This window comes from Hippocampus bargibanti, linkage group LG05 (genome assembly GCF_051943395.1).
Source record: "Hippocampus bargibanti isolate YZ-2025 linkage group LG05, ASM5194339v1, whole genome shotgun sequence".
Classification (NCBI taxonomy): Eukaryota; Metazoa; Chordata; class Actinopteri; order Syngnathiformes; family Syngnathidae; genus Hippocampus; species Hippocampus bargibanti.
Window position 1 is genome coordinate 4677 of NC_142738.1, and position 25805 is coordinate 30481.

General features: G+C 48.0%; 4 protein-coding genes and 3 non-coding genes across 8 annotated transcripts; 1 reads left to right on the top strand and 6 right to left on the bottom strand.

Moving 5' to 3' along the window:
* Window positions 1-2513: 2513 nt before the first annotated feature.
* LOC148897299 (small ribosomal subunit protein eS17) lies at window positions 2514-5562 on the bottom strand. The gene is made up of 5 exons (XM_088995803.1): window positions 5422-5562; window positions 4393-4544; window positions 4050-4155; window positions 2894-2959; window positions 2514-2658 (listed from the first exon to the last, which is right to left on the bottom strand). The coding sequence occupies exons 1-5, from the start codon at window positions 5422-5424 to the stop codon at window positions 2581-2583; spliced, it is 405 nt and encodes a 134-aa protein (XP_088851929.1). The 5' UTR covers window positions 5425-5562; the 3' UTR covers window positions 2514-2580.
* Window positions 2735-2867, bottom strand: LOC148897300 (small nucleolar RNA SNORA71). The gene has a single exon (XR_016115157.1). It is a non-coding gene; the product is annotated as a small nucleolar RNA SNORA71 (small nucleolar RNA).
* LOC148897301 (small nucleolar RNA SNORA71) lies at window positions 3032-3159 on the bottom strand. The gene has a single exon (XR_016115154.1). It is a non-coding gene; the product is annotated as a small nucleolar RNA SNORA71 (small nucleolar RNA).
* On the bottom strand, window positions 4241-4366 carry LOC148897302 (small nucleolar RNA SNORA71). The gene has a single exon (XR_016115143.1). It is a non-coding gene; the product is annotated as a small nucleolar RNA SNORA71 (small nucleolar RNA).
* Window positions 5516-8657, top strand: commd9 (COMM domain containing 9). Its single transcript, XM_088995802.1, has 6 exons — window positions 5516-5636; window positions 6035-6151; window positions 6773-6912; window positions 7703-7737; window positions 7812-7915; window positions 8003-8657. Exons 1-6 carry the CDS (start codon window positions 5583-5585, stop codon window positions 8129-8131), a joined length of 579 nt encoding a protein of 192 aa, XP_088851928.1. The 5' UTR covers window positions 5516-5582; the 3' UTR covers window positions 8132-8657.
* fcsk (fucose kinase) lies at window positions 8649-20778 on the bottom strand. 2 transcript variants are annotated; one of them, XM_088995801.1, is made up of 24 exons: window positions 20394-20777; window positions 20169-20320; window positions 19765-19815; window positions 16468-16593; window positions 16317-16389; window positions 16136-16233; window positions 15970-16050; window positions 15772-15891; window positions 15348-15504; window positions 15169-15275; window positions 14691-14792; window positions 14450-14623; window positions 13480-13553; window positions 13057-13412; window positions 12904-12978; window positions 12608-12839; window positions 11624-11790; window positions 11289-11516; window positions 10652-10795; window positions 10470-10589; window positions 10219-10406; window positions 9997-10096; window positions 9310-9533; window positions 8649-9235 (listed from the first exon to the last, which is right to left on the bottom strand). In XM_088995801.1, the coding sequence occupies exons 1-24, from the start codon at window positions 20464-20466 to the stop codon at window positions 9164-9166; spliced, it is 3294 nt and encodes a 1097-aa protein (XP_088851927.1). In that variant the 5' UTR covers window positions 20467-20777; the 3' UTR covers window positions 8649-9163. The 2 variants fall into 2 exon arrangements, with proteins under 2 accessions (XP_088851927.1, XP_088851926.1); XM_088995800.1 differs by having other exon boundaries at window positions 12904-13412; window positions 20394-20778.
* A 249-nt stretch (window positions 20779-21027) lies between these two features.
* On the bottom strand, window positions 21028-25156 carry pclaf (PCNA clamp associated factor). Its single transcript, XM_088995804.1, has 4 exons — window positions 24962-25156; window positions 22995-23084; window positions 22438-22630; window positions 21028-21448 (listed from the first exon to the last, which is right to left on the bottom strand). The coding sequence occupies exons 1-4, from the start codon at window positions 25005-25007 to the stop codon at window positions 21406-21408; spliced, it is 372 nt and encodes a 123-aa protein (XP_088851930.1). The 5' UTR covers window positions 25008-25156; the 3' UTR covers window positions 21028-21405.
* Between the last annotated feature and the right edge of the window lie 649 nt (window positions 25157-25805).

The following is a 25805-nucleotide window of genomic DNA, read 5'->3' on the forward strand; positions in this document are numbered from 1 at the left end:
TAAACAGACGTGTTCATGATGATTGAATGCACTACAGGGGTTAACATTGTAGATATTTCTTTTGATTTGTAGGGGTTATACAGACTTGTGCCGAATGTTGGTAGGTCATCTCAGCAGGAGTGGTGCTCAGCTCTTTCTGATGAATGCGAGTAGAGCTCAAGACCTCTACATACATGAAACTGACAAATGCATCTGTGTTCTTAATTCCCCTGCTGCGTACCACAGCAACCTAGCTGCCTAACAGTCAAACCGGTTAATCGGCTGCCTAAGCAAACCTCGAACCCCTTAACTTTACCCAATCATGATGTTATTGTTTTTATTGTAAAGTGTCCTTGGGTGTTGAGAAAGGCGCTTGTAAATTAAATGCATTATTATAAAACTCCGGTATAATGCCTGAATTCTACATTAAACCCAAAGCACACCCCAACTCGAATCTTGGATCTATAAAAACAGAGGTTGTCCCAACTTGGCACTCGACCACTGTCCTTCCATAGTCCAGCTTCCCTGGGTGGGACACAACTGATTCAGACAATCAGCTCATCAGCCAGCATTTGAACAATCCTGATTGTTTGAATGAAATGTGTTCATCCTGGGACAGCAAGAAAACAGACAGGACAGTGGCCATTGAGGGGCAAGCTTTGACATTCCCTGGTTTCTGGGGTTCGCGGATTACGAGATAGGTGGCCTAACTACCCACCTATTTAAAATTGCATTTTTTTGTGTAGCTCTCTTGTTTTTATTTATTTATTTATTTATTTATTTATTACCTATGCTTGTCTGTGACTGTAAAGCGTCCTTGAGAGCTTTGAAAGGCGCCTAAAATAAAATCTATTACTACTCATTCATCAGGAAGAGCTGTGCACCGCCAACCACGTTCAATTTCTGTCGCCGGTAGGCATCTTGTTCAGCATTCCATCAGTCTCAATGAAGCTGCCCTTCTGAACAGTGGCGCTGGGGGAGGCATAAACAGACATATTCATGATTGAATGCACAATGAATTATACTGACCTGCACTGAATATTGGAAACTCACCTCCCCCCCAGCAATGGGTCAAACATGCCGTATGCCTGCAGCCAGCATTAACGTGCTCCTGGAACATCAAGAAAACAAACAGGACGGCGGTCATTGAGGATCAGGTTTGGACATTCCCTGGTTTCAGGAGTTCGCAGATTAAAAGTTAGGTGGCGGCACACACTCATCAGGAAGAGCTCCACACCGCCAACCACGTTCACTTTGTGTCACCGGCAGGAATCTTATTCAGCATTCTGTCAGTCACGATGAAGGCATATACAGACGTGTTCATGATGATTGAATGGACAATCAATTATTTATTTATTCTTGGGTTACACAGACCTGCTCTGAATATTGGAAACTCGCCTCACCCCAGCAATCATGAAACGTACCCGACAGGATGCAGCAAGCCCAATGAGCCGACGCCGAATGGTCGAATGGTGTGCCGGGAGTCTTTGTAACTGCCACTGATTGAAACGACCGCCACCTGTGCAGCTGCAAGCGGGGCCAACGGCGTCACCCATTACACAAATTGGACACACGCTTGTTTTTTCCTTTGCTCACGTAATCACAGTGGCCAAATCGTTTTTACTATACAAGCTATTAGTTAATTTAAAGAGCCATGGCCGTTGAGAGGTAGATAGCTCGCCAGATAGATTACCACGTACAAAAGACCTCTGAGCAATTTGCCTTTTTTTTTTACTGGAAAAAAAATCTGCGATGCACTGAACCCATCTAAGTGGAGTGGTGGGGATCACTCTCCAGTGATACCTGTTTACCAACTTCATTGCTTCCCAGAAAGTGTGTTTTAGGCCAAAAGTGTGTATTCCAAACATTAATTTCCCATAGGAAACCATTAAAATGAGAATAATCCGTTCCCAGGTCCCCAAAAAACATAATTTTCTACTAAATAAGCCTTAAAACGACACAAAATAGACAATTTTATGTATAATAAATGTGCTATTGTTTTGTAATGAAAGAAATAAACTGTTGTGTATAATCAAGTGGTTTTATTGAACTTTGTGATGGTGCTTGATGTCATTGCCTCTTGATATCCGAGTGAAGTTGCTGTGCTTTCTGGGTGATAATACCCTGAGTCACAGCGTCCACTGCTAGCAGATTTTCATTAATAAAAGATCTACAGAAGTTTTGCAATCGCTTCATAATAGCTTCCTTGTTCTTAACGATGGTAGCAATGGTGGACTTAGCGTACTGGTACTGGGACGCTAATGTACAACTCGTTCGTGTTTTTTGATAGTCTTCTTCTGCTCGACCATCATTTTCTTTTGTGTCCTCTTCGGCTGAGCACTAGCCTATGGTGGGGTCTTTTTCGCTCCCATTATACAAATGTACTCCACTCGATAACAAACCATGTCTGCACAGAAATTGCGTTTGGAAACCTAGTCCGCCAGCCACCGTGTGGTTTGATGTTCTTCCGCCGAAAACCAGTCCACCAGAGGATATTTTTGGTTGAATTTGTCCAAAGAACAAGTCAAAATCACTTGTGTTGACTGTTGTGTTTTATTAGTAGAACAAGAGAGGGATGGAGGGGGAAGCAGAGAAGTAGATTTATACTCCTCGAGGCTGTTTGAAGTTCATGCCGATCGTTTGCTGTGTCACCTGAAGGTTGGACAGACCGCCAAAGTCCTGATGTGGCACACACACGCACACACACACACACACGAAGTTAAGATGGCAATGCGCGGGACAAGACAGGAAGTGATGTGCGCCGGCACCAGGGTCTGACAGGAAGTGGCGCTCCAGCAGACACGGGAAAGGCCGACACGGCTTTTGTGTTCCTGTACTATCGATGACGTGGGCCATGACGTCGCGCCGACGTCACTTTCGATACAGAAAGTCCAAGTCATGTGACGCAACTCACCAGCAGCTTGAGCATTTCCTTGGTGTCGGGGTCCACCTCGATCAGCTCCTGATCCAGAGCGGACACCTAGCAACACACGCCGCCACATGTTAGCAAAGCAAAGTGCTTGTACTTTTCTTTTTTGAACACTTTGATCGATGTCTGTGAGCGTCAGGGTCTGACAGGAAGTGGCAGTCCAGCAGACACGGGAAAGGCTCACTACTTCCTCTTCCTGTACTATCAATGACGCGGGCGACAAGCACGCCGACGCCACTTTCGATACAGGGGACACTTGGCCAAAGCCACTGGTGTCAAAGTCGAGGCCCGCGGAACAAAATGTGGCCCGCCACATCATCTTAATCGGCCCCCCAAAGCAAATCAAACTTGTGAAATTCCATGCTCACGTAGCCAGAAAGCTAGCTGGCAATCGAGCTAGCTAGCTCTCCTTCTATTGAGCTAGCTGGCTGAGCCCTTCGAACATGAGTGTCTAAGTCAAGGCCCGGGGGCCAAATCTGGCCCGCCAAAGCAAATCAAACTTGTTGCTAAGCTGAGGTATTACTCTACAGTGTGGCCGGCAGAAAAAAATGACTGACAGCCCTGAGAGTAGGGACCTATCATAGCGGTGTCCGGCGCCGCCATGTCTGGACATTAGAGATAAATAGGGCCGATACGACCAGTCAGACTTTAGTTCGCTGACAAAGCCGCTTGGATAGGAGGCAAAACTCTTTGAACTCTTTCAACAGTAGCCAAAATGGAACTGTATAGTGCCACTTAGCAGTTTTTTTGACGACGATACTAGTGCAGCGTGTTCTACCGGAAACAAATTCCTTGTGTGTTCTACATACTTGGCAATAAAGATGATTCTGATTCTGAAACGTCCGACACCTTCAAAAAGTACAGATGACGGCTGAAGAAACCTTCTCATCGATGACACCCCTGATGTAAACAAACACTTAGCATGGCACGCTAGCTGTCGGAAGCTAGCGACAGCCAAACAAAGCTGAAATACACCCTTTGTCACTGTTCGGCAAAAGGGATTTGGGTTCCTCAAACTTTGTTATCAGTGACCTTCTCTTGCATAACGAACATCTGGACCGTCTTGTTTTTGATGCGTAAACGCACCAAGACTCAACGGCGTGTTTGGCTGAGAAATGTGAGCAATGCAGACTGGACTGACCTCAGGCACGTAGTTGTCGCGCCGTTCGCGTTCCTCCTCCTGCAGCTTGATGGAGATTCCTCTCACGGGACCTCTTTGGATGCGCTTCATCAGATGCGTCACGTAGCTACAACGCAAACGCTAAACGTCACAAGATGGAGTACGTCGGGTGAATTCCAAAAGGCCACAAATGACGTGACGAGTGGTGAAGATGTGGGAGGGCGCCAGGGTCTGTCAGGAACGGTGGTCCAGCAGACACGGGAAAGGCCCTCCGCGTCCTTTTCCTGCACTATCAATGACCGGGCCACCATGACGCCCGGGTCACTTTCGATGCAGGGCCACTCCATCCACGGGATCAACTCACCCGGCAATCTTGTTGCGCAGCTTCTTGCTGGGTATGATGGCGATCTCCTCGCACACCCGCTTGTTGGTGTGGAAATCATTCCCCAGTCGGGTGTAATATTTCTCGATGATCACTCGGGCGGCCTTTTTCACCGTCTTGGTCCTGACGCGACCCTGGACGCCACACGTACATCAACACATCACATAGACGCAAACATGTTAGTACGACAACCCCATCAATGAAAGAAAACATCGTCATCAAGTCACAATCCAAAATCATCGTCAGAATCATAATCTATTTCATTTATAAGCGTCTTTCGCTTGTCAGAACGGAATTTGTTGCGTGACCAAGCTAGCCAAGACCCCCCCTGCCCAATTTGGAACTGAAATCACATTTGCTTATCATAATACGTCATTTCCAAGCGCCTTTCAATACTCTCAAGGACACTTGACACTCACAGGATACGTTATTCTGTGGGTGAGCAGCGGCAGCCACACGCACCAGCGTTCACTCAACCCAGAATAACTCAAATAAATAGAAAGCTAGCTAGCCAGCTAATACATAGCTAACTAGATAGCTAACAGATAACTAGCTAGCTTGCAAGAAGGCGTTTCAATCTATTGATCTGAACCGCTTCGGGCTAAAACAAGGGAGCGACGCTATTCGTATCCCAGCATGCAAAGCGTTTAGCATAAGCGGCTAACTTAGCTTCGGCGAAAGCAACACGCTGTGAGTCTGGCGGTGGGAAAGGCACGCCTGCACGCCCAAGGGGCCTCGCCTGTGGTTCGTTTCAGTTTACCCGAAAAACGGAAGAAAATACACAAATAATGCGATTCGGCGCTTCATTGAGTGTCACTCCGGCTCCAGCATTAGTGGCGAGCGCCATTCCATCACAATATCGAACATTTAACAACATTCTCAGAAAATAAGATGACAACTGTATCGCAAAAACTGCACGAGCGTCCTCGATGATTAAACCACGGCGCCCCGACGCGTTTCGATGGCACGATTACATTGGATATCTTGGCAAAGTAAGTGGGAAATACCCACCATGATGGTTCGGCCTGGTAGAAGAGGACGCGTCACTTCCGGTTAGAACTTATATCCGCCAAGGAATGTTGAGTCGCTGAGGGGGCGCCCCCTTTGGTAGGAGAGCGCAATGACAACAGAGAAAAAAAGAGCACCGAGGGTGTCACGTGACAGCCAGCAACATGGCTGCCGCACTGTCAAGCGAACATTTCGACAATTTGCAGCTTCTTCTCAAGGTTTTTGCCCCTTCAATAATTCGTAGCAACGCTATTAGTAACGAAGCTGTTTTGTTCGCGTGAGTAGCTTGGATCATAAAACGGGACAGTGATTTGTTGGACTTTAATCGATTCCCGAGCTACTCCGACGAAGTTGTTGATAAAATGGGTTTCTCCGTTGACAGAAAGAATCGTTTATCGTAGATTGCATTCATAAATTGCAGTTACAAAATTGTTACGATGATAATGTTGCGAGAGGCTTTTTATGTTTGATTGATAAGCATGATTACAAATTGCACTACGGGTGTGATGTGTTAGCCACCCGGCTAACGCATGCAGTTGTGAATCATTTCAAAACAATAGCAACTTTTACAATATCAATATCTAGATATGTCTTTAGCGTCAATGTGTGTTTTCAGGCTCCTTCCAAAGAGTTTGTGAAGGATATTTGTCTGCAGAGTCACGTCGCTCTTAATGTCGCTCTGACTCAGAACGCCGCCACCGCGCTCGCCATCCCGGAAGCTCAAGCTGCTCAGGTACTTTCACTTCATGCACTGCTTAATTGCTTCACAGAAAGTGTGTGTGTGTGTGTGTGTAAAAGGCCAAAAGTGTGTATTGCAAACATTAATTTCCCATCGGAAACCTTTCAAATGAGAATAATCCGTTCCCAGGTCCCCAGAAAACATCATTTTCAACTAAATAAGCCTTAAAACTACACACAACATACCTTATTTTACGTACGTCTGTGTAAGCTCTCAGTCGTACAGAAGTGGTCCATCGATGGAAAGGTTTCTAAAGCCGTCGTCTGTACTTCTTTGAAGTACTTTTGAATATATCTACACTCTGCCAAAGTTGAAACGAGTCCAAATTTCACTGTTTTCTATCCATGTTCTCACCTTTTCACGTTTGTTTTATTTTCACTTTCACGAGCTAAGACAGAGGAGGGTGCTCGATCGCGAGCTCGCTAGCTAGATAGATGAGCATGGAACTTCACAAGTTAGATTTTCTTTCGCGGGCCAAATCAAATGATTTGGCGGGCCAGATTCAGCGCCCGGGCTTTGACTTGGACACCTGTTTTCGATGGGGATCTGTTAGCTGCGAGTTCCATAAAAAGCTGAAATCTGTCCGATGATTAAAGGATAAGGTGTGTTTTTCAGCTGCTGCGCTCGCTGCGCACGCTGTCCACTCACGTGCTCTTCCACAACTTGAGCTCCACCGAGGACGTGGGCCGACTTTTTCCCGAGAGCTTCCACTCCAGTCTGAAGAACCTGCTCACCAAGATCCTGCTGGACAACAGGTGGGCTCCGTAGGCCCCGCCCACTGACTTCCCGGATCGATCACCACGCCCTTTCCAGGCCACGCCTTCTTTTTCAGCGTGGTGATGATGTCATTGATGAGAAGAATAATAATACTTTTCATTTATAAGCGCCTTTCAAAACTCTAATGGTCACTATACAATCACGAGATAAGTTTTTTTTTCTGTGGGTGAGCAGCGGCAGCCACACGCGCCAGCGTTCACTCAACCTGGAATAATTCAAATAGATAGAAAGTTAGCTAGCTGGCTAATGGATAACTAATAGATAGCTAGTTAGATAGCCAGCCACATAGCTAGTTAGCAAATACAATGTAGGTATGTAGCAAGATAGGCAGCTAGATAGCTAGGAAGATTGCCAGCTAGATAACCAGCAAGATAGTGAGATTAGCTAGCCAATAAATAACTAATAGATAGCCAGCGAGAGAGCTAGCAAATAGATAGCCTGGAATAACTCAAATAGATAGAAAGTTAGCTATCTGGCTAATGGATAACTAATAGATAGCATACAGAAAGCAAATAGATGGCTAGTTAGCAAATAGACATCAAATAGATATGTAGCAAGGTAGCCAGCAAGATAGCTGATAGGATATAGATAACAAAGATAGCGAGAAGGTTTCTTCAGTCGTCATGTGTACTTCTTTCAAGGTGTCGACACCGTGAAAGAAGTTCAGATGACGGCTGAGGAAACCTTTGCATCGATGGACCACTCCTGTACCACAGAGCGCTAACACAGACGTGATGATGTCATACTTGTGTTTTTGGTGTTTTACAGCAACGCCTGGAAAACGGATGCTATCGGGAGTCAGAGTAAGGCAAAAATCCCGCCCCCCGTTTTTTTTGTGGGAGGGGCTTCTTATTTTGTGTGTGTGTGTTGCGTGTAGTCTCGCTGCCCCAGCTAAAGGCCGTGGACTGGCGGGTGGACTTGGTGAGCAGCTCGGACACCCTCAGTCGGATGTGTGTCCCCACGTGTTTGGTCCAGCTCAAGGTTTGCCCCTCCCCCCGCTACCTTCACTCCCAACCAACCAACCAACAAAGTGGTGGAGTCCAGTGTGTATTTGTGTGCGGTTGACAGACAGAGAACGTCGCTGGCCAGGATTGCCTTTCCCAAGCGACGGTGGAACTGAGCAGGGAGAGTCTGGACACCATGTTGGACGGACTGGGACGCATCCGGGACCAACTTTCCATGGTTGCTGGGAAATGACGCAGACCCATTACTTTGGGCTTTTAAATTATTCGCAATGACGCCAGGATGCTCTTTTTTTTTTTTTTTTTGGAACATCCGCCAATCAAATACGATCGGTGGTGTTTTTAAATGTGGCTGCTTGCGGCCTTGCGAATTCCATTCAAATTGCACCACTAGCCCCGCCCACTTGACCACACTAATATTTCAGTATTTAATGTGCATTAAATGTGAAAAAAAAAAAAAAAAATCAACCAATTCACTGGTGTCAAAAAATACTTTTCATTTCTGACATATTAATAAAAAACACATCTAAAGGCCTACTCCTTCATTGGATGTTTTTTTTTTTTAAATGCCCAAATTTGATGGATGGCCACCGATGATTTGACACTTTCAAGGACGACAACATCCCATATTTTACAGTATAAAAGATGCAGTGGAGTAGAAGGCGCACCTCCAATCAATGGTGTTTTTTCAAACTTTTTCCATTTGAAGAGGCAACATCAGCGACCATCACAAAGGTCAATAAAAAAACCACTTGATTATACACTAGTTTATTTCTTTCATTACAATACGATAGCACATTTATTATACATAAAATAAGGTCTATTTTGTGTAGATTTAAGTCTTATCTCATGGAAAAGTATGTTTTATGGGGACCTGGGAACAGATTATTCTCATTTTAATGGTTTCCTATGGGAAATTACTGTTTGGAATACACACTTTTCGCCTTACACACACTTTCTGGGAACCAATTAAGTTCGTAAATTGAGATATCACCATATAGCTACCTAGCTGGCTGGCTCACTAGCTAGCTAACTATTGAGAGGCGGTTATCAATGAAATGGATTATTATTATTATCAAAAAAAACTTCACATATAAGGCGCAGGGTCATCTTTGGCCGAAATTTTTTGGGGATTTTGAGTGGGCCGGAAAATGTGCTCATTTCTTTTTTTTGCAGAATGAAAGACGACTTTTGACATTTTTGTGCATGTTTCTAAAAGTCATTCAATTTGAGGTGGAATGGCGGCCATTTTAAAGTGTGTGTGTGTTTATGCTGGCTGGAGGACAGTGAGGCCGTCCAAGTCCAGTTGGACAGTGTGGACGCTGAAATCTCCCAGACCCTAAAAAAAAAAAAGCAGACGGAATCTGGTCAGCACGTCAACGCCCCGCGACCCCGCGACCTCCCGTCACTTACCGGCGTGTTTGCCAGAACGCGGGCGACTTGGTCCCCGTGGTCCGGTTGTCGGGTGAGCAGGCAGAGGAAGCCGCCGCCCCCGGCGCCCGCCAGGCTCTGACCCAGAACCAGCGGCCTCAGCGCCGCCATCATGCGCCGCACCGATGCGGGCTCGCAGCCCGCCGCCATTTGCTTCTTGTGTTGCCACGAACGGTCCAGGCAGGCGCCCAGCGACCGCAAACAACCTGCTGGGCGGGGCCAATGCTGACATCGCCGCCGGCAGCCAATTGGAAACTCGGGACGCGGTCGGCGTTTAGTCAGAAGGATAACCGTACATTTCATTTTGAAGCACTTTTCAAAATGCGGTAGCCCGACTCGCCAGCGTCCACTCAAGTCGGAAGTAACTCAAGTAGATAGCAAGCTAGCTAGCTAGCTAATAGATAGCTAATAGCCAGCGAATATATATCCATTCGCTAGCGAATAGATAGCAACTACGTAGCTAATAGCTAGCAAATAGGTAGCTAATAGATAGCATATAGCTAATAGCTAGCATATAGATAGCTAATAGCACGTGAATAGATAGCTAATAGCGAGTGAATAAATAGCTAATAGTCAGTGAGTAGATAGCTAATAGCTAGTGACTAGATAGTTAATAGCTGAAACAAAATGTTGGACCAAACACTGAAGATCCTTCAAGATGGCGTTTACCGTCACGACAGGCTCGGGCGCAGTCCTCGCCGTTGCTCACCAGCTCGCCAGCGTTGCGAAGCATCCCAGGAAGACGAGCGTACCAGTTGCGCACCACGTCCTGCGAACGGTCACACGCGCGAGAGACAGAAGTGGGGGGTTTTTTCCTTGTCGGCGTCCTGCGAACAGTCGCACGCGCGGGAGTCGGAAGTGGCTTTTGGTTGTCGGCGGCGTTGGGGTCACCTGCAGCAGGTTGCGAGCCAGTCTGGTCTTCCCGGTGTAGACCAGCAGGAGGCGGCGCTCCAGAGCGTCGGCAAAGCCGTCGGGCGGCCGCAGGCGTTCCACGCGCACCCGCAGCGGCAGGCCCGGTTCCGACCGGCCCACTTTAAGACCGCCCACCAGACCTCCCACCTGGTCCTGCCAGCCGCCGCCTACCGAGAGACGCAAAAGCGGCGTCGGACGCGGCGCGGCGGGACGGCCAGATCGGCGCCTACCGGTGGTGAGGACTTGTTCCAGGTGCAGGACGGCGTGGACCAGCGCGTCCGTGCTGTAGGAGCGCCCCGTGGCGGCGTAGACCGCCGCCAGCAGCGCCCCCGCCAGGATGCTGCTGGTACCTAGCGCGCGGCAGGGTTAGCGCGGCGTCAAGCTAGCGTCCTCCGGCCGACTTGTCACTCACCGAGTCCCGAGCCGGTGGGCAACGCCGACCAGCCGTGAAGCTCCAGACCGCCGCTCCAGCCGGACGTCAACTGTTGCGCCAAAGGATCGCGGCAAGATGGCGACGCCACGCCGGCGCAGACGCACGCCGCCTTCAGCAAAGCACCTGACGGAGGCGACAGAGGTCGGGCGCACGCTGGGCACGGTAACAAGAGCGACGTCCGCACGCCGCGGTAACGAGACAAACTACGCGCGACATCCGCGGCTATCGAGCTGGCTAGCTTTTAGCTATCTGGCTAGCTAGCCATTAGCTATCCATTATTGATAGTGACGTGGGTCGTTTTTACCTGGATGTAAAAATCCACACAAGACAGTCAAATAATATCCGCAGGTATCTAGCCAGCTATCTATTAACTATCTGCCTAGCTGGTTGGCTATCTATTAGCTACTCAAATAAATACAAGGCTAGCTGGCTACCTAGCTATCAATTTGACTAATTCTGGGTTCAGTGAACGCTTGCGTGTGTGGCTGCCGCTGCTCACCCACAGAAAAACGGATCCTGTGACCTCGAGAGTTTTGAACGGCGCTTAGATTATTGTTATTCGTGCTAGCGGACCCGGTCACCATGGCAACCTCGGGAACAGGGAGTACGTGGTTACCGGGTGCGTTGGGTTGGCAGTAGTCCCGAAGGTGGTCCAGGGTCTCACAGGTGGTCTCGGCGGCGACGTCCGAGTCCCGCCCTCCGGTGCGGCTGACTAATAAAAGGACGGGTCGCCGGATGCGGCGCGCCCGGGCGCCGATGGGTCGCCGGCCGTCAACGGTCACCGCCACGTTGGTCACGCAGCCGCCATGTTCAAAGGCCAAGGGGGGCGTGTCGCTCCAGCCGCCTGTCAAGTTGACGTGACGTCCGTCACCGGATCGATACATCTCGACGCCATCTTTTGACTGACTATTACGATGATTATTGATATTGTTACGACGGTATTTTCCTCACCGGCAAGGTCGATCCTGGCGGGACACTCGACTTGATGCCACTGGCCGATGGGCGGCAGCTCCCCCTGCTGAGTGGTGGCAAACCTCTGCGATGACATCACAGCCCGGCGCAGGAGCACCTGGGCGGCGCCTTCGTAGTGACGCGCCGCTCGCACCAGCAAGTCCGGCCTGGGGTTCAAAGGTCGAGGTCGAGGAGGGGCGAAAGGTTCGTCAGCCAAACATTTATTTCCCATAAGAAACCATTCAAATGAGAATAATCCGTTCCCAGGTCCTCACAAAACATCATTTTTGACGAAATAAGCCTGAAAACGACACCTTCTTTTATGTGCAATAAATGTGCTATTGTATTGTAATGAAAGAAATAAACGGTACTGTATAATCAAGTGGTTTTATTGATCTTTGTGATGGTGGTTGATGTCGTTGCCTCTTGATGATGCTGTGAGTGAAGATGCCGTGCTTTCTGGGCGATAATACCCTCACTCACAGCGTCCTCTGCTCGCTGCTTTTCGTTCATCCAAATCAACAAAAGTTTTTCAACCTCTTTTACTGCCTGAGACAACACAGAAACACCCTTAGCAACACGTAGCAACTTAGCGTACTGGGATGCTAAGTCACACAAGCGCACACCCCGTTGGTGTTTTTCGATGATCTCCTTCCGTCATTTTCTTTTGTGTCCTCTTGGGCTTAACACTTGCCTGCGGTGGGCTCTTTTTCGCTCCCATCGTAGCAAAAGTACTCCACTCGATAACAAACCACATCTGCACCCAAAGAAAGGGGCGGGTAAAACTAGTTCTCCAGCCACCGTGGCGCCGTTCGGCCGTGTGGTTTGTTTCGTCCGCCGAAAACGAGTCGGTTAGCGTCGAGTATATGCTCGCGAATGTCATATTTGTGAGCTAAGGCGTTCATGAGCTGAGGTATCACCGCACCGCCCGTGCAATGGACACACTTTTAAGCAGAAACCAAGACATTGACGGGAGACGCTCACCTGCTCAGCCAACGGCGTCGCTGCGCGGCCAGGGCCCTGACTCCGCCCCCCAGCTCTCCGTTTTCCAAGAGTCGGAAGGCCGCCTCCCAGTTGCGGTTGCCGGCCGGGCCGCTCCTCAGCCCGGCGCCGCCTTCCGCCTCGGCCCAGCACCTCAACACGTCCGCCGTGCACGACAGGCAGCGGGCGGACACGCCCAGCTGGGCTCCGGGCTCCGCCCCTTTACCCGCCGACGCTTTGCGATGCAAACGTTGGCAAATTTGCAGGCCGTTCAATACGGGACGCCGTGAGGGACTCACCTTGGACATGGCCGTGGTCAAGCGAGTCCTTGCGGCGAGACTCCTCCCCCTGCGCGGCTCGACTTCCCGCTGCGACTGACAGACGGACGCTTTCCGTCAAACATCGGAAAGCAGGAAGCAAAGCGCAGGCGGGCGGGCGGGCGGGCGCCTCACTGTCATCCAGCACGTCGAGCAGCGCCCCCTGCTGGCCGGCCGCCACGGCGGCTCTGAAGCCGGGCAGCAGGCAGGCGTCGCTTTGCCCTAAAAGGGCGTCTTGCGTCCTCTTTCTGCCCGCAAGGAACAGCAACGTCTCCCTCCAGCGAAGCTCCGCCTCCTGGTGCGTCAGCGACATCACTTCCTTCAGGGAAAGGCGCCAAGCCGTCCGCCAACGTGGCGCGCAGCCGGCGCCGCCTAGCAGCCAGGCCACGCCCCCCAGCGGCCCGGCGTCGCCCCCTGCGGGGTGCAGGACCGGGAAGAGTCGCGCCGCCAGCAGGGAGCGCCCTTCTTCCGCCTGCCAGAGGTCCTCCGGCCTGAAGCGCAACCGCGTCACCTCCCGCGTGGCGCCCGGAAGACCAATTTGCCATCGGGAGGTCCTACCGTATGCCGGTCCTGCTGAAGAAGCGCTGCCAGGGGATGTTGACAAAGGACGCGCCTTCAGCATCGTAGGACAGCTGAGGACAGACATTGGGACATGACGGAATGGACGACAGTCAAAGCTGGTTTTGCAAAAGTCTCGCTTCTCCACCCAAAATGTGTTTTTTTTTTTTTTGGTGCCTTGGTTTACAACCGAAACTCAGTTCACAAGCAAACTGAGCGCACCTGAATGTATTGTATATACATATGTATATGTAAATACAATGTATTGTATTGTATTTAAATAAGACGGAACGGATTAACAAATTTCACATTGATTATAATGGGAAACGTTGTTTCGGTTTTCGAACGTCTTGGTCCTTACCCAATTCAGTTGTTCACCCAAATTTTCTGTTTTTCTTGGTTTACAGCCGAAAATGGGTTTTCGACAAACTGAGCGCACCTGAATGCACCACCTGTATGAGTCGACGTGTTTGTATTGTTCAATATAAAAAAAGATGGAACGGATTAACACTTTTTACATTGATTAGGATGGGAAACGTTGTTTCAGTTTTCAAACGTTGAGCAAAAATGCGCTACGGAAAACGGATGGATGGATAATGGGAAACGTTTTGGTTTTCGAACAAGTTTCTGGAAGGGAAAATGGTCAAAGACCAGGTTTGATTGTCATTCGGGTCGTGTTGAGGCAATGTGGGATATCGGTGCAAATAACGGACGGCCATGTTACTAAGCGCAACAGTGGACATTTTGGGAAGAGACAATCGAGGACATCATGAGGCAGACTAAAAAGCAGCGTGACCATAGCGGACATGAGGAAACCAAATAGCAGCCATGGTTGGACGTTTCAAGGGACGCTGAGGACATGATTGCGAGAGACAATATTAGGGGACGCAATAGAGCAAACTGGAAAATTATGGGATGGTTGACATGCTGGACGGCGACGTGAAAAGGACACAAGGGTCTTGTCCCTTACCTCTAGATCGTCCAGTCCTCCCATCACGGTGTAGACCTTCAGCTCCAGCTCTCCCAGCTTGATACGATGTCCTTGAATGATGATGTCATCATCCAGCGACAGACGGGCCACGTCGGGGGACACCGACGCCTCCAGGCCCGACAGTAAACAACCGGCGGGGACGGACAGGGGACCCTGGTGGACGGAATCCGCGTCATCGGGATTGGGAACCCGGAGAATGTTGATGAAAGCAACGGCCGACCTGTAGGTGGCAGTGTTGCACCACCGCCCCGGTCACCACGGTCACTCCTCCCTCCAGAACGCTGTTGATGATTCGTCCCCCGTCGCTGACGCCGCTTGCTACCTGTCCAGGGGGCGGGGCAATAAATGGTGTGCCAGGGCCCCACCCCCGTTTTTGTGTGGGTCCATTACTGTCGTGACATTGAGTGGATTAGTTAACTAGCTAGCTAGCTAGCTATCTAATAATAATAATCATAATAATAATAATACATTTCATTTATAAGTACCTTTCAAAACTCTCAAGGTATTAGCTGTATAGCTATCTAGCTGGCTATCTATTAGCTATCTACTAGCTGGCTAGCTCGCTTTCTATCTATTTAGCTATCTATGGCTATATAGCCGCTATCCGGGTGGCTGGCTATCTCGGTAGCTATCTGTTGGCTATCTATTAGCTGGTTAGCTCGCTTGAGATCCTGCGAGGACCTGGCGGAATACGTCACCTGTATATGGGAGTGGGCGTGTCCCCCGGCGGGGTCCCGGAGCAGACGGAGGACGTGCTCCTTCCCGGACGGAGTCATGTAGTCGTAGCTCCCTTCCGGGACGTACGCTGGGGGGCGGTTAGAGGTCACGTGAAGGTCACAACGAGTCCCCGACGCGCTAAGCGGTGACAAAGACGCACCCAGGCTAAGCGGCGTTCCTCTCAGGATCCTCCACAGCTCTTTCCTGCCGCGCCGCAACATGGCCCCCCGGGGGTCGGAGGCGGGAGCGCCGCCCACAAAATCCTCCTCCGTCAGATCCAAACACAAACACTTGAGCACATCCAGGAAGAGGGACAGCTGCATCGACGGCGGGACAAAACGCGCACGGCTAACTCCTCTCATTTGGACAAAACACTGCTTATGTTGTGGGAGAATGTGATGGTGGTGAGCAGGATGTGAAGGGTGAACGTTTGAGCTTCGTCATTGTCATCATGCCAACTTTTGGCAATTGGCCACATTTGGGGAGGGGGCGGGGCTTTTTTTTCAATGCCCGGCTGGCCTCGCTCACATCCTTGTCCCCAGTTAACAGCGTTGAGTTCGCCGTAGTGGCGGTCGAGGACCAACCTGGAAGGGCGGAGCTCCGGAGTCCAGGCCCAGATAAGTGCATCCGTCCAGCGGGGGCGTCACGTGCAACTGCAGAAGTTTCTCGGCCACGGGGAGGCTAAAAAACACCGGGCCGGAAACCTGCCGCAAACGCAAGTTGATGCGCGCGCAGCACTAGCATCGCTAACACAAATAAGCGTGTGTGTGTGTGCGTGTCACCAGAGGCACTTTCCCATCATGCATCAGCGTTTGCTGGATACGCTCGGGGCTTCCCTTGTAGATGATGTCCCTGACGTGACCCTCAAATGACAAATAATCATCATCATACTAATAATAATAATAATAATAATAAACAAGGCAAAAGCCGCCTCGGGTTTGATCTCACCTTTTGGTCAGTCAAGTAGACGCCATGCCGGACGGCGTAGGACACGTCGCCAGGCAGCGCCACAGCACAAACACCTGAAAAGCTGTCCCACGACAGCGCTGACGCACACGCATACACACAAACCAGCTTGACAACAAAGATGGATGCCAACACGCAGACGCCTCGGCCGGGTTTTTCGCACCAAAGTTTGCCGGCACGCCGAACGTCATGTCTGTGCTGCACACCCAAACGCCGGGAGGAGACCCCGGGCAAACCTGACAAGACGCAAAATGACAGCCAGGCGGGGACACGGCGGACACACGGCGGACACACGGCGGACACACGCGACGGACCTGTTGCGTAAGAAGCTTGAGCAGAAGGTCCAGGCAGCAGACGGGCGCCTGAACCCTGAGGCTGGGGTCCTCGGCGGGCAGCCAGCAGAACGCTCGGCTGCACGAACTCCACGGAAAGTCGCGACCCTGCACCCGCAACAAAGGTCACCAAAGGTCAGCAACAAGCATCGGCATACGAGCATTTGCGCTCGAGTGCGACGCCAACCTCATCCGTGCTCAGTGGCGCAGCGTCAAGGCCTAGAAGGCCTTCTCTGCTGGCCTCAAATTATCTGAATCACAGACTAATTTGAATGAAATTGTGTCCCTGAATTCTTATGAAATAATTCCAATTTGTCTTTCAGCTTTCAGTTGTGTATTTTCCAGTAGCGGGGTGTCTGGATTTATCGCTAGGCCTTCAGTAGCGCTACTTCTGAATCAATCCAGACTGAAAAAAGTGTGGTGTGGTTGACTACAAGTCCACTAGAGGCTACCATTAGCAAGGAAATAACTGACCCACCTTTCTTAACTCAGTCACTGCCATTCATGAATTTATTCGGGAATTGCAAATACAGTAAAGTCTCGATATATCGATATCGGATACAGCGATAGTCCCGGTTATATCGATACTATTTCTATGCACGCACGGAGAAAATTACATGCAAACAGAGTCGGATATATCGATAGTCCCGGTTATATCGATATTTTTTTGGACTCCCTTGAATATCGATATAACGAGACTTTACTGTATGATGTCGAGCGCCATTTCCAAATTTATTTGGGGTTTGTTTTTTCTTGCAAACACACAAAAAAAACAACTCGTTATACAGTGATACGTTGGCTTACGAACTTAATTGGTTCCCAGACAGAGTGTGTAAGGCGAAAAGTGAGTATTCTGAACATTAATTTCCCAGAGGAAACCATTAAAATGAGAATAATACCTTCCCAGGTCCCCATAAAACAAAATGTTCTACTTTCTAAGCCCTAAAACTGCACAAAATAGACCTTATTTTATGTATGATCAGAATCAGAATTATCTTTATTGCCAAGTATGTAGAACACACAAAGAATTTGTTTCCGGTGGAACACGCTGCACTAGTATCATCATCAAAAAATTGCAAAGAGGCCTTCCTTATTGGATTGGATTGGATATGCCTTTATTAGTCTCACAGTGGAGAAATGTACATTTCACAGCAGCAAAGTGATGAAAGGAATGAAAGTAGAAAAACGAAATACATGAGCTGCTGGAAAGGCAGCCACTCTCGCGGCGCCGCATAGAGACAATATGACAAAACAAAGACACAGAGAGACATTCATTATTCAGGACTTGCTGTACCCTCTTTGTGATGACATGAAACAGTTCTAGATGAAAGAGGAGAGGATCAAAGCGTCTTTCCACCAGTGGATCAGGGACATCATGGTGGAATGTGCATGTCAACTACAAGCTAAATGTTGAAAGCAAACACGCAGCTGTAGCATCCATTGACGAAAAGAGATTGTCTCACATCTCCTGTTCCACATAAATCTGCTTCAATTCCAAGCCGCAACAGTTCCACATACGCATCGGCACTCTGCGCTGACGCTCCTTTCTTCTTATTGCGGGTTCCTCCAGCCATGCATCCATCCAGCCGCAGACCGTCCAACGGCACCGACCTTTCCGCTAAACAAAGCGGGGCTGTGAAGATGCTGCCCAGAACAGGCGCAAAAAAGCACAATGGCCCCTTTGGTGTCCAGCGATGACAGTCGAATGGCTCCGACATTCCTCCCATTCAAAAACAGTACTGGCATATTCATGCTGCCGAAAAGCAACCGCTCAGCACAGTCTCCTCCTTGATGAATGTCGTGGTCAAAAATGCTGAAAAACAATCTGTATCCGTTCCACACGATGCACAACAACACAAAGTGACAAAAGAAAACACAAGACAAAAACAACCAAAAAAAGCAAGGCTCATGAGAGCACTTGCTGAGGCTGCCTACTCGGGCGCCATCTTGGACTTCTTTTTTTTATACAGTTCCATTTGGGCTACTTTTCAAAGGGTTAATGGCTTGGGGGAAGTAATAAATGGGGCCGATACGACCAGTCAGACTTTAGTTCGCTGACGAAGCCTCTTAGATAGGAGGCGAAACGTCCGAAACCTTCACTTTTGTACAGATGACGGCTGAAGAAACCTTCTCATCGATGGATGGACCACTCCTGTACGACTGAGAGCTTACACAGACGTAAATGCGCTATGGTATTGCAATTATGAACTGTACTGTATCATCAAGTGATTTTATTGACCTTTGTGATGTCGTTGATGGCTTGATGGAATGAGAGTGGCCGTTTTCATCAGCATGAAACACTTGATGAGGAACGTAGCCTTCTTCTTCCACCATCTGGAGGAATGATTCCTTGTAAGCTTTGGCAGCTTTATCGTCGGAACTGGCTGCCTCATCATGACGAATGACACTATGAATCCCTGCACGACGACGCTTAAAGTTCTCCAACCATCCGTGGCTAGCCTTGAAATCATCAATGGATGGTGAACTTCCGAGTTGCTGTTGCTTTCTCTGTGATCATTTGACCTAGTTCCTCATCAATTGTGTTCTGTTTCGCTTTTTGCGTCAAGTGTACAGATGGCTTGTGCGGGTTATTGGTGGAGCCTGATTGATGGGATATTTTAACCTTGCAGTCCACCTTTGAACTATCAAAGTTGAAACCAGTCCAAATGTCACTGTTTTCTATCCATGTTCTCACTCTCTGTTGTTTGCCTATCTATTTTTATTTGCAGCTCTGTCTTTCTTTACCGCCCCCTCACACTGCTGCGTCCTTGACCAATCAGGTGCAGCTTTAACCGAAGACTGGGGTGGGGAATAGAATAGACAAAAAAAGTCGGCTGCCCTTTCCTTGTTAGAAGGGGCTCGTTCGCCAACGACACATCTCATTGTGGCGCTCCGTGTAACCCAAAAAATAATTTGTATGCCAAGGTTAAATTCTCGTGAATTCAACGTTTGTAATAGAAACTCGTTAGCCAAGGCGTTCGTAAGCCGAGGTATCACTGTATCATATTTTGTACATCTGCCCCCATTTCAAGCTCAGATCACTCCAGACCCATATAACTTGGGAATTAACTCTTTTTTTTCTGATGAAAGAAGAGTGTCTAAGGTTTATTACGCTACATTGAATGTTGGTGTCGTCCTAAAAGTCAATATTCTCTGGGTCCTGGAATTTGAGTGACAATGACAAAAACCCTGGCACCGGAGTGGAGACTTTTTTGCACATCGTCTGGCAGTCAGTGAGTTAAGATCAGGAACTCAAAGTGTTGAAGAGGCCAAACCGACCGTGTGCAGGATGAGGATGTGAGCGTCGTTCAAAACGTCGGCCGTCACCACCTGATGGAGCACAACAACGAGGGCCAACGCTCAGTCACACCATCACAAAATCCGATTGCTCACGTGATGCGGAGACTTTGTGTCCACGGGTCGGTGTTGTTCCTCCTTGGGGGTTTAGTGAGTGCGTGTGTGGGCAGATCCTTAACTGATATATTTTGGATTTGCTAGTTCTGTAGCCACAAAGGGACATAAGTCTTCTCGTGCCGGTCCCAAGCCCGGATAAATACAGAGGGTTGTGTCAGGAAGGGCATCCGACGTAAAACAAACATGCGTATCATACCTCTGAAGATGGAGGTTACTGATTCGCTGAAGGGAAAAGCCCAAAGGAAAAGAAGAAGTGTGTGGGTACTCACGGTGTATCCCGCCCGGCTACTAAGGTGTTCGGCTGCGACGAGTAGGGCGTTGAGCGTTGCCCCCCCACTGCCAAGCGGTTCCTGGCGGTCCTGCACGGTTAGCAGCAAGGTCCTCGAGGACAAGCAACCGCGGCGCTGACGCAACTCCAACTCTGAAAACAAAGAGACACGCTTGACCAAAAAGGCTAACCGGGGACAGCAAGCGGTCCGTCGGGCGTACTCAACCTCGCTGGAACGCGTAGACGCTGTCTTTATGCTGGCAGGTGAGGGCCACCACGGTCCAGCTGAAGGTGGACATCTCAATCCCACTCGGGTCCCGCAATCGACAATTTGTGATGATTATTTTGGTCCCGGAAGATTGGAAATGAGCTAGCTTGGTACTAGCTCAACTATTTCGAAAGCAGCGAGCAAGCTGGCAGCACACAATTCAACTAAACATGACGATAAATCTATTGTTCATCAACGCCGCACATATATCATATCGAGTCGGCAGATACTTCTTCTAGAATACTTCTAAAAAGCGCGCTAAATGGACCTTCGATTCTGTCTTGTCTTGTCGACATTTTAGACGTCGTTTTTGGGATTAACGGGATTTCCGTAGCCGCATGAGTAGCAGTTCAATAACCATTGAGGACGTCTCTGCCGGGCGGGAACCAACAAGCAAAAAGTCAAGCCAAATAAAATACCTGAATTTAACTGTACTACGTCAATTCAATTGTACATTCTGAAGACATTCAAATTGCAATCAATTTACTGCGCCACGAAATGAGTTATTTTCTGCATACAAAAAAATAACTATGCTTTCAAAACATTGAACATTTGGGAGAAAACATGACAAATCATACGCAAAGTGCTCAAATACAGTCTGTAAAAAATGAGCCATTTTTTATTCAATTTTTGTGAACATACATTGCCCATGCCCAATCCCTCCATTCCGTCAAAGGATTAAAAAACAACAACTTTACATTCTTTTTATAATCGAGGCTTAATGAGCAAAATAATTGAAACGTTCAGTGTTTTTACTACTGAACAGCTTGAATTCAATTTTTAATTGAACAGGCATTTTTTTCCATCACAAGATGAGCATTTAAAAAAGTATTTTTGTTGTTTATTGATAAAAATGTATAAGCGAGATGAAACAGTGCAAATTGTGGAGGGATTAAAAACATACTGGTCATAACCTAAACAATTCAACATTTTATGTACACATTTACATTTCAAATGGGAGTCATCTTCATCACTCATCTTCATCCTCTTCATCGGATGGCAGCGGCCGGGCCCTGCACGTACATGCACAAAAACAATTCATGGACACAGGGAAAACAAAGACAAAGCAAAGCAAAGACGACGACGACGCTCTTCACAACATTCAAAGGACAGCCGACATCCCTTTTTTGTTTTCTAACTGACGTCAGAAAAACGTTTTATAGCATCCAAAATACCCAAAACACGCAGTATGATATTTTAGTCAAATGCAAAACACCAATAAAAATGACTAAGTGTCTAAAAACAACTTCAAATTGAACCAGGAAGTGGCCAGTTTCAGAAGGTCCCGCCCCCTTGTTCGTGGTGTCACGCCAAGACGTCTTGGCCCTGCTCCAGAATCAAAACAATGGCTTCAGATTCGGAAAAGATGCTTTCTTGTTACTCATCCAGTTATGAATATGATTCAAATAGTTCTGAAGAGGAAATAACTTATTCCGTGTCATTTTGAGGCAATAGGGGCGGGTGGATGTCGCACCCAAAACAGGCAGAAGATGGCGACAAAGCTCCGTGTGTAATAATAATACATGGGCTCAAAATGTTTGTCACAACACACAAGGATTCACCATGGAGTTATTTATGCGTTTTCCTTCTAATTTCGCCATCAACACAGATCAACACCAAGTTTTCAGACCAAACAAAGTACCGCAAAATGCATTGACGTGATGAAAGGACTGCTGCAATGTGTTCTTTCTCAGTCAGGGGGATTTCCCTTAGTGACGTGACGTGAGGACTCGTCACCAAGTCAAAAACAAGACTTCCAGAATATTCAGCGCGAGCCTTAAAAGGTCAAATATAGCTATATGCGGTGGAATCTTTCAGTAGAAGTCATTTGAAGCGATTTTACAAATTATGGACACAACTTGTGCGGAGACGTCGGTTGTCCTAAATTAAATTTCATTCTTATTTATAAAAGATGCCCGATGCCCTGAAAATGTGGTGACCACAGAGCTGTGATGGTGTAGCAAAACAGCAGCCAGTAAAATGTAGACGAAAGCTGACGTACTTGTTGCTGGTGTTGGTCACACCGCTGCCTCCGGCCTCTTCGCCGTCGTCCTCCTCCTCCTCTTCTTGGCGGGGCTTCCGGTTCTCCTTCTCCGGCTTTGTTCCCGGACCCCCGAAGAAGTCCCCGATGCCCTTCTGCCAGATGGGGGTTGGCCGAACGCACACGGGGTTCCCCCCGGCATACTTGTTCTTTCCTGTGTGGGTGAGGGGAAGGGAGGGGGGGGGGTTACAAACTCAGTATCCGGCTCGCGCACTTTGACTCATTCACTGCCATCCCTGAATTTATTTGGGAATTGAAAATGAAATGTAAAAAATTACATTGAAAAGTAAGTCTTTTCACGCTGTCGTCGTTAAAGTCGCGACAACTTATCCTGTGACCGTAAAGTGACCGCGAGAGTTTGGAAAGGCGCTCATGAATCAAATGTATTATTAGGAGTAGTAGTGTCAAAAGTCAAAATTCTGTGGGTCCTGGAATTTGAATGAAAATGACAAAAACCCGGCGCATGCTTGCACATTGTCTGGCAGTGAATGAGTTGAATAAGAGTGTGAGTGTCTGACCAGGAGTGGACGCCTGAGTTGATGAGGAAGATGCGGCGCTGTTGGCCACACTGGAACCCAAAGACTTCCTGGGTGCAGAAGCTGCAACAGCTGCAATCACATTCAATGTCAAGACTGGATGGAAGAATGGATGTTACAGCTTCGTGTTTGCTTTCAACATTTAGCTTGTAGTAGACGTGCAAATTCCACCATAACGTCCCTGATCCACTGCTGAATGGATGCTTTGATCCTCTCCTCTTTCATCTAGAACTCCTTCGTGTCACCACAAAGAGGGTACAGCAAGTCCTGAAGAATGAATGACTCTGTGTTGTCATATGTTTTTTTTGTTTTTCCCAAGATGGCGGCGCGTGAACGCGCAGCGGCTCCCCTCTCCCGGCAAATTGGCGTTATCATGTTTATTATGTTTGTTAACGCCATTATAAGTGCTTTGCATGCTGGTCCGAGAGGACAGTAATTTTATCTGTGCTGTATGTCATGCACATTAGCATATTTGATTTGATATTTTGACAATGAGCGTTCGTGAACGAGCCAGTTCTCGGAGCTCCTGAAATGACGCTTTGATCCTCTCCTCTTTCATTTAGAACTGCTTCCTGTCATCACAAAGAGGGTACAGCAAGTCCTGAAGAATTAAGGACTCTGTGTCTTTGTTTTGTCATATTGTCTTTGTGCTGTCATATTATTGTTTAGTTTTTGTTGTTCTTTTGACTTCAAGACGGCGCCGCAAGAGTGGCTGCCTTTCCAGCAGCTCATGCATTTTGTTTTTCTACTATCATTCCTTTTTATCACTTTGCTGCTGTGAAATGTAAAGTTCTCCACTGTGAGACTGATAAAGGCAAATCCAATCCAATCCAATGACAGCCGGCTTTTTTCCCTCCCTCTATTCCCTGCCCCCAGTCTTCGGTTAAAGCCACACGTGATTGGTCAAGATCCGTGGTAGAGGAGGGAGGGCACACATGCAGCAGTGAGCGGGGGAGGGGTCACAGAAACACACACTCGCAAAAGGGGCAAGACGGAGCTTGGAACAACAACAAAAAAAAAGTAAAATGGTGAGAAAATGGAGTGAAAAGAGAGTGACATTTGCACTGGTTTCAACTTTATTGATAGTTCAAAGGCGTGTAGACTGCAAGGTAACATTCAGGCTCCACAAATAACCCGCACAAGCCATCTTCTGTACAATTTGAACAGAACATACAAGCAAGGGAACGAGCTATGAATGAAGTTTCGTGTGTGTCTGCCTGCATCTGTTTCTGCTGCAATATCACAACTTCGAAGATGTACAACCCAGAGCTCCTTAAAACATTTGATGCAAAAAAGCTATCCATTCCATCAACACCATAGCACATTTATTATACATAAAATATGGTATATTGTGTGTAGTTTTCAGGCTTATTTCGTTGAAAATTATGTTTCATGGGGACACGGGAAGGGATTATTCTCATTTTAACGGTTTCCTATGGGAAATTAATGTTTGGAATACACTTTTCGCCTTACACACTTTGTGGGAACCAATTAAGTTCGCAAGCCAAGGAATCGCCGTACTTTCCTTTGTTGTTATTTCAAGCGGCGAATGTTGCTTTTGTTTGTTGTTTCCTAGAAAAGAGAATCCTCAATCAGGGCGAAAAGCCAACGTGTTTTGTCCGTCCGGAGCTCAACCATGCGTCAACATTTGTTGCCCAAATGCGTTTGAAGGCGATGTTTTGGCGGGAGGTTGATTGATTTCAATGGCCTCCTATTATTTATGATTAAATGGCCTCCTCGACCGATTGGGTTTGAACGCCAAACGTTGCTCGAACGGAAAGAAGGAGCCGAGTGACGTTGGCTTGGTCAGGCAGGACACAACTCGCAACGGTCAAGCTTACATCCGAGAGGACAGTCATTTCATCTGTGCTGTATGTCATGCATATTAGCATATTTGACAATAAAGCTGACTTTGACTTTGAAATAGTTGGCGTGTGACGACGGCTTACCTTTCCTGTACGCCGCGGGGACACCGTCCGCTTTCGTCCGCACCATTTTGTCCGCGGTCAGAGTTGAGGAGGAAAAGAAGTCAGGAAGCGAAAGTTGTCGCGACAGTAAGGCGAAGAACGTGCACAGGAGGTCGAATGGCGACCCGCTCGCATTCCCGCCTTCCGAAAAGATCAAGATCGGACGGAGCGGGAGAGTTCTTCTTCGTTCTGCGTCTTGGCGGCTCTACTCTCTTCCGCCCCCTAATGATGAAACAGTGAGACTACTCAGAAAGGTCCCACATTCAACTGTGAAGTTTTCATAATTATGTATTATAAATTTCATTTATTAGCACTGTTCAAAACTCTCAAGGACATTTTACAGCGACGAAAGAGTTTCCACTTAATAATAACTCCAAACGTCAATTATTACTTCGACAAACTTGATATCGGCGGGATTTTCTTCATTGCAGGCGAAATATCTATCATATGATGTAGGTCAATTCCGTAGACTTTTTGATTCAAACAGATGTTTTATCAAAAATAAAGATATAACTACACCGTAGTCACTTTTGCAATCACTTGTTTAGGGGATAAGAATATCTTCTTCTTTTCCTTTCGGCTTTTCCCATCAAGGGGCCGCCACAGCAAATCAGTGTCCTCCATCTTGAGAGGTTTGATCCGCATGTTTGTTTTGGCCAAGCTTTTACGCAGGATGCCCTTCCTGACACAACCCTCTGTATTTATCCGGGCTTGGGATCGGCACAAGAAGACTTATGTCCCTTTGTGGCTACAGAACAAGCAACTGACTCAGTCAAAGGCTCCCAAACAAAAAATGGTCATCGGCACAGCAACATTCAAAAAAGCA

Coding starts and splice junctions, on each gene's coding strand:
- LOC148897299 (XM_088995803.1), bottom strand. Junction 2,960..4,049: donor GCGACAACTACGTGCCTGAG/GTCAGTCCAGTC, acceptor GTGTGTTGCTAG/GTGTCCGCTCTGGATCAGGA. Junction 2,659..2,893: donor AGGAAATGCTCAAGCTGCTG/GTGAGTTGCGTC, acceptor GTGCCACATCAG/GACTTTGGCGGTCTGTCCAA.
- pclaf (XM_088995804.1), bottom strand. CDS start 25,007: ATGGTGCGGACGAAAGCGGACGGTGTCCCCGCGGCGTACAGGAAAG. Junction 23,085..24,961: donor CCCCGCGGCGTACAGGAAAG/GTAAGCCGTCGT, acceptor ATGTGATTGCAG/CTGTTGCAGCTTCTGCACCC. Junction 22,631..22,994: donor AACTCAGGCGTCCACTCCTG/GTCAGACACTCA, acceptor TCACCCACACAG/GAAAGAACAAGTATGCCGGG.
- fcsk (XM_088995800.1), bottom strand. CDS start 20,466: ATGTCCACCTTCAGCTGGACCGTGGTGGCCCTCACCTGCCAGCATAAA. Junction 15,276..15,347: donor AGGAACGCCGCTTAGCCTGG/GTGCGTCTTTGT, acceptor ACCGCCCCCCAG/CGTACGTCCCGGAAGGGAGC. Junction 9,236..9,309: donor GCGTTCTGGCAAACACGCCG/GTAAGTGACGGG, acceptor TTTTTTTTTTAG/GGTCTGGGAGATTTCAGCGT.
- commd9 (XM_088995802.1), top strand. CDS start 5,583: ATGGCTGCCGCACTGTCAAGCGAACATTTCGACAATTTGCAGCTTCTT. Junction 5,637..6,034: donor ATTTGCAGCTTCTTCTCAAG/GTTTTTGCCCCT, acceptor GTGTGTTTTCAG/GCTCCTTCCAAAGAGTTTGT. Junction 7,916..8,002: donor CGTGTTTGGTCCAGCTCAAG/GTTTGCCCCTCC, acceptor TGCGGTTGACAG/ACAGAGAACGTCGCTGGCCA.